Consider the following 7,485-nt stretch of genomic DNA (forward strand, 5'->3'; position numbering starts at 1 on the left):
ATAATTAAAAAAAAAGCATCCTCAATAATTCTAGGGAAGCATTTATGCTCTTAATTGAAATTAAGGAAAGTAGCATAGGAATTATTACTAACAAGACCTGTCGTGTATTTAACAAAATAAGTACATACAGATTTTCAAGGTACTACCTAAGCATTTCTTAAAGAATCATAGAATGGTTTGGGCTGGAAAGGACCTTACGATCATCTAGTTCCAACCCCTCTGCCATGAGCAGGGACACTACACACTAAACTGTGTTGTCCAAGGCTCTGTCCAACCTGGCCTTGAACACCACCAGGGTTGGAGCATTCACAGCTTCCTTGGGCAAGCAATTCCAGTGCCTCACCACCCTCACTGTGAAGAACTTCTTCCTTATATCTAACCTAAACTTCCCCTGTTTAAGTTTGAACCCATTACCCCTTGTCCTACCACTACAGTCCCTAACGAAGAGTCCCTCCCCAAATCTATGACACCATAGATTATAAAAAGATACTTTATTTATCTCATTTTCTTTTTCAGAGTATTGTTGCTTACCTCCTGTGTCAATAGCATCTATTAGGGCATCAGTATCCTTACTGCGGATGCAATCTATTAGCTGCCGATGAGAACGTTCCCCAGAACTATCCAGTCTTCGCAATCCTGGGATTCTGCCTGTAGATCCAGCACTGGATTTTGGCAGGGCTTTTCTCCCTTCGAACAGTAGCACCAAAAGAAGATCTACTAACCGCATGGTATCCAGTACACATCTCTCATCACCCTGCAACGCACTTTCTATAGAATCTGGAAGTTCAGATCTTAGGAGATCCTGGAAATAATTAAAAGTCTGAACAATAAAAAATATACAGGGCTTTAGAAAATACTATCAGAATTGGGTTTCATTTCCATATGAAATGTTTCCTTTCTTCCCCTCTTTATGAATAACCTATGTGTATGCATACATATAAAAATAAAACCTAAAAACTTCCATATTGATATACAAAACAGCAACACAAATCTTGCATATATTAAAGTACACAAAGGGAAAAACCCTATAAGAACAAAAAGCCATAGCATAAAAGGGTTTCTTACATGTGTTACTACTGGAGAGCCTCTACACAGGGTTGACAACAGGCTTACAATAGTTGACACCTGATTACTTAATTTAGAGTCCGCAGCTGTAGCTGGTGCTCCAGTGCTACTGCGTCCTGGTTTGCAAGCTGAAGATGGTCCTGATGCTGTTCCACCAGCAGCTGCCATGCGAGATAACAACTCCTCAGTTAATCCATGCTTAGCTAATGGGGCAGGGTCAACTCCACGCCGTGTGAATCTGTCAGCTAATGAAGCAAAGCATCTCAGAGCTCCATCTGAAACCTAAGAAAGAAATGCAAGAGAAATCATGAAAATTCTGTTACTTAAGATGAGAAGATGCTAAGGAGATATTTAAGAACACGGGACACATAGAAAGACTTGATTTCCACAGGTTCCCCTCAAGGTCAATGAAGAAAGATAGGCTTTTTGAGCCAGAAACGTGGAGCTGGAACCCAACAGTGCTCTGAACTGCTCACTGAAAGGCAGTATTTCTGTTGGGTTCCTCTCACCCTTTTCTCTCTGTTGATGATACATAGAAATCAAGGAAACTATTTCTCTTTGACTGAAGTTCAGCATTGTGAACATCTCCTTAAGCCCCAAATCAATCTAGAAAAGACATGTTCAATAATCAAATTGCCAAATTAATATATCTTGCAGCACATTTTTAGAAGTTTTTAGTAATACATGCTATTCTTACAGGAAACACAACTCTCTATAATCCCTACTAGCAACTGTCCATTGTTGAAGCTGCATTTAAAGGCCTACATGGCTTCTCTTATGTAAAAGAAATCTTTCAACTGGACCAAGCCTAAAAGCAGGACAAACTGGGAAAAGCAGATTCTACCTTAAAATAATCCAGACTGCCCACTGAACACCTAATGCAGAGATATGCAAGTATGTTTGAGACAATAGAATACAAACTTCCAAATTTAGGTTTGTCATCAAAGCAAAAACAAAAAAAACCCACAAACCAGCAGTGACACTGTGGAAACAAGGATTACTGTTGATCCTCTTAACAATCCAGATTAAAAAAAAAAAAAAAAAAATACCAAAAAAACCCCACTGCTGGCCAACTGCCCAGGAAAAAATCCAACTTCTTTTCATGATGATGTTGAAAAGAAAGGAAGGTTTTGCCTTGAACACCTCTCTCATCTATACATTGAAAGTATCTCCGTCTTTCAAGAAGTTTGCATAAGCATATCAAGATGAGGTGCTTCAGGCACATTTGCCTTCATAGACTTCAGTGGCAAACCAGACCAGTATCAAGAAATTAAAAAAACCCCACAAAATAAAACCCAACACATTATCTATCTATCTATCTAAATTACTATATTTCTTACTCCTTAAAATGTAATCAACTTCTAGCATAGCCCATTTTCAAAATGATGGTCAGCCATCACAAACCAAGGGCTTAAAGACAATTACTCGTCAACACACAAAACAAGATTAGAGTATTAGCCAGACATCATGAAGTTAAAAGTCTTGGATCCCCACTAAGTTTGCAAGGACTTGAAAAACAAAAAAATTGTCATGAATAAATGCAAAGCATGTTAAACTTCTGGCATGGTCCCTGCATGCCAAGCATTCTGATTTACCAGGACTCTTTTGCAAGGCATTTTTTCTTTAACTGGTAATTGTCACTGCTCATCTCCTCCAGCATTTTGCTCCAGTTCTTTGACAGCATGATAGACAATTCTGCCAAACTTTACGTAATCTGTATATACTTTACGGATTTTTACCAAAACAGCTCTGTCAGAAATACACAGAAGAGGTTTAGCTTATTTAACACACTGCATTAGTGGCATCAGTTTACAAAGCAAGAGGGTACTGTGCAAGGCATTTACATTTCTTCTCACAAACTGCAAGTTCAGTAGAAAGGGTTAAAAAAAAAAAAAAAAAAACCAAACGAACAAACAACCAAAAAACAAAAACCACAAAAAAGGCTTATCGATAAGATGTTCTTGGGGCCTCATTCATCTTGTCTGAACTCTTCAAGTGATGTTACTAACTGGTAGCCCCCACAAAAAGTGATCAAATCCAACATTGTAAAAGGATGGGGCGGGGGAAAACACAGTACCAACAAAACTTTACAAAGCAAGTTTCTGGTTAAATGCATAATACACATTAACATTCATTGTAAATCCTGAGGCTTGTTTCAGGCAAAACATGTTTCTCAAGGACAGTGGTAGAGATTTACTTACTATCGTCTGGATTACCCCAATCTTAAACACACTTACCTTAGAGCTTTACTGATAAAAAAGTAAGTTAATTTGAACTCTCATTCAGATTTCCAACAGCTCCAGCAATTGCTTTTTCAAACACATTATATACTGGGAAACAGTTAAAATACTACAGACTTACAGTCTAGATTTCAAGATTAGATTGCCCGAGATGATCAGTGCATTAATAAAGCTAGGAAGTGTCTAAAAAACATGGTAGCTTATTCTGAAATGGCTACTGTGACAGTCCCCTGCCAACTGGGTCTTTCAAAAAAATCTAAAAATATATTTTAAAAATTGAGCTCACAGGCAAAAAGGTTTAGTCTCACAAATATGATGTGCTGCTTAAACCAGACTGGGGGCGGGGAGTGTAGAGAAAGGAATGAGGACAGAGGTGGAGACAAAATGGGGACTGAGAATGATATGGACAAGAAACCTGGCCATGGTACAGCAAGATTTTGGCTAAACAGCTATTGCAAAGCATTAGTATGACACACACAAAAGGATTCTACTGGTAGGAAGAGAATTCCTTTATCATTCATTTTCTAGATTTTACAAGCACTACTTCATCTCAGCTTCACAAAACTGCAATAAAAAAGTGGTGCTGCATCTATAGTAGTACCACTTAAGGTGGCTTCCACTGTATTTATCATTGATTGTGGATGTTTTAATAGCTTCTCTTAGTTTGGCAAAAGAAAAACAAACCAAATTGGTTTTTGTCTTTTATTTATGCTCAAATTTTATAGTGACTGAGGTGCAGACATACAACAATAGCTACTTCAGAAAATATTTCAAAATGCACTGATAAAAGTTACAAGATGTTTTTCAATCAAGTTTTCAGAGGTCATGTAAAACCATATTCACACAACAGTGCTTGAAGTCAAACACTAAGCAGTATTTTTATCTTCTTGTCATCAAAATTGTAAAGGAAGCTACGATAATATCTAAATATAACTACTATGTAAACATAATAGTTGTGGAGGCTATATAAAAATACCTAACTATTCATCTATTAAACATTCTATCTATTAAACATAACAGAAGTTAAATTCACAGTATATTGAGTCATGAATTTATATTATTACATATTGCATATTACATTACCTGATGGTCTTCATGTTTCAATAAGCTAGACAGCGATTCCACACAGATCTCTAATGAAGAATCCTGAGGCTCCATCTTGCCACAGAGTCTGGATACTACAGCCATAGCTGAATGCAAAGTATCTTTATGAACAAGGTGTCCACTGTCACGAATGAATGTCAGTACACAATTCAGTCCTCCAGCTTCAAATACGGCTCCCGACTCACGGGTACAGATTAATTCTAACACCTATGACAAAATGAATTTTAATCAGAATGAAGTACGCACAAAAAGTTACTCATTTGTTTATACCCATCTACAAAACTGGTTAAGAAAACGAAACAAAAGAACAAAAAACCCACTCCACTTCCTTGACACCCAGCTGGGGCCAAAGCCTCCACAACTCTAGTAATAACAGTTTTCTTCAAAAATACAGGAGCGGATACAAGAACATCCCCCAACAGCATGGTCACAGCAGGTGTTCCTAAGACAGCTGGAAAACAGTATCCTTTCCTGGGAGAATTAAGTATCCGGATAACACACAACTAAAAGCCCCAAAAATTCCGAAAGTACTATTACTCCAGTACTCCAGTGATGTACTTTTGAGTAGACTAGAACTAGTAAACAAATGCATCAAGTCTGATGCCATGGTAATCAAGGACGTAAACTATAAGCTATCACATGGCCATGAGTTATGCTTTGAACAATAAATTTTAAGGGTCTTGAAAATTTTTCTGAAAACTTCACAAAGGTGCAGAAGAGCTGTGTCTAGAGCTACTGAGGAGACAGCAGAAAATCTTTTATAGCAGGTAATTTATCTGTACGTGGAGCAATTCTTCATTCCCTTTTTTTGCACGAAATTACCCTTAGCATTCTAGTCACGCAAGACAAACAGTAAAACTTTCTTCTAATATGTTTTGTTTCTTTTTCAATACTTTTTTTAAAAGAATCTCAGATTTGAAGAGCAGCAGACTGACAATAAAGATAAGCAGCATCACTGGCATGCATCATACTCTATGTTTCTGCTTCTCATTTTAATAAAATAAATAGGATTAGCATATGAGGAAACTCTTCAGAAACAAGCCCAAGTTTTCCAGCTCCTTCTTAAAAACAGAAGGATCTTCAGTACACATACCTTCACACACTGCTCAGCCAAATCTCTGCTCGTTCTGTTGTTAAGTTCAACAACTACTAAACGATTACAAAGTGCTTTGATAGCTCCATCTACTCCCACAATCCTCCGGGTGCATTCGGCTGATACATCCAGATAATATGTTATGGCACGAGCTGTTACTTCTAATACATTGTCTGGAGCACTTTCATCAAGAAAAATTTTGCACAGTGCTGGTAAAAAAGTTCGAGGAGGGCACCTGCAGGATAAAAAAACAAAACAAAACAACAAAAAACCTCAAGATTAATGCTTTTCACACTGACATGATTTGCTCACTTAGTTTGTAATTGCTTTAGAGCATTCATTTAGAACACTAGGACACATGCATCTCATACACACTCCAAAATTCCAGTCAGTAATCTGAACAGATGCTGCACTAGGGGAGGAAGCCAGCAAGGCGGGGGGGGGCGGGGGGCGGAATCGTGGAATTTTACAGTCATTCAGGGCAAAATTTATCCTTTGGGGAAATTATTTCAGGAATTAACATCACATAACCAAACTGAATGCATTTTTTCTTAACAAAGCTTCAAGGTTCATGATGATAAATGCCTACTTAACCGTGAAATACTGATACAATGACCAAAGATTTTGGCTTCACTACACAATTTAATTGAGTGGTCCTTCTTCCCTATGTTATAAACATTCTCACTTGTCTTTTTATCCTATTTTAGCTTCTGCCCCTGCACCCCGCCTCATTCTTTTTCCCTAACCACAGTGAGAACATATTCAACTCATTTAGCTTGCTTCCATTACAGTTTCTCTTCATATCCATGTCACAGTAGCTTCTGGCTCTCCTCTTTATTGTTAGCCTCATTTCCATATGCAAAGACAGTCAAGAACATCTCCACGACTTCAAAACACAATAAGCAAGCTGCAACAGTCCTTCTATCCCTCTGACATATTAGGACACAAAACAAAATGGATGGTCATAATAATGCTTTTCACTATTATGGCAGCTGTGGTTAAGACTGATTTGGATCAAAAGTTTTAAGACATATAGCTATACTTTAAGACAATTTATCTTCCAATAGCATACTTACTCCGCAATAAATAACATAATGATTGCTCACTGCAGTGGCAGAAGACTTTCAAGGTGGTGGCGGGGACTTAAATGAAGGGGATATATCCTGTAACAGTACTCAAATTAACTGGATACCTCATCCCTAGATGTAGGAAATGAGACTAAATCTACAGGAAGCAAATATCATAACTTTTCCTTAAACTAGGGTTTTGGTCTGCAAAAGAAAGCCTAAAATTTTTCTAAATTACAAAAATAAATAAATAAAAGCAAGCATGCTTGTGGTGAAGAAGACAGGTGAAGTACTCATTGATGAATCATTCTGAAGACTAAGCCAGAGGTCATTCATATCCCATTTGCTACACACAGTGACTCATGCAAAGGCATCAGATCCTGGGACAGCAAAACGCTAATAGTTTCCTTGAAGATCTGCCCATGTTTTATGAAGTGATTAAATAATACTGCCTGATAAATAAATACATTACCCAATGATCCTTAATAACATAAACTAATAGGAGAAGCTTTGATAAAGCTAAATCACATATTAAATACTTATATTATCCTATCCAGGTTATATTGTCTTTTATTCTTAAGAAATCTGCTATTTAATTCCACATCTTTCTTAAAGAGCTTCCACACTAACTTTGCATTTTAAAGACATTATCCTCTGGAAAAAGTAGCCTGAAATCAGTATTCATTATTTGTTGATCACCATACGATGACACAAGAAGCATTTCATTACATAAAATTTAAAGTGGACAGTGCTATTTGAACAAGTATTTTTCTGTTGAATCTTTTACACTGCATTTTATGCCATACCAGACAGATCACAAACACAGCTATGAACAGTGTTCTTCCAACATCATATTGCAAGAAAGTAAATTTAACTATAAACACAAATAGTAAAAAAAAACCACCAAAACAACAAC

The 7,485-nt window shown here is 37.1% G+C and overlaps 1 protein-coding gene across 1 annotated transcript in view; it reads right to left on the reverse strand.

The window, feature by feature from the left end:
- HECTD1 (HECT domain containing E3 ubiquitin protein ligase 1) overlaps positions 1 to 5,737 on the reverse strand; it is a gene marked incomplete at its 5' end in the record, with an annotated part of 42,154 nt that extends 36,417 nt beyond the window's left edge. Inside the window, 4 exons of the mRNA XM_010017416.1 lie at positions 532 to 820; positions 1,066 to 1,347; positions 4,389 to 4,616; positions 5,503 to 5,737. Coding sequence (XP_010015718.1) covers positions 532 to 820; positions 1,066 to 1,347; positions 4,389 to 4,616; positions 5,503 to 5,737 — 1,034 coding nt within the window. The remainder of the gene's footprint in view (positions 1 to 531; positions 821 to 1,065; positions 1,348 to 4,388; positions 4,617 to 5,502) is intronic.
- Positions 5,738 to 7,485: the final 1,748 nt, after the last annotated feature.

The sequence above is a fragment of the Nestor notabilis genome, unplaced genomic scaffold (genome assembly GCF_000696875.1).
Source record: "Nestor notabilis isolate BGI_N333 unplaced genomic scaffold, ASM69687v1 scaffold29690, whole genome shotgun sequence".
NCBI classification, from domain to species: Eukaryota; Metazoa; Chordata; class Aves; order Psittaciformes; family Psittacidae; genus Nestor; species Nestor notabilis.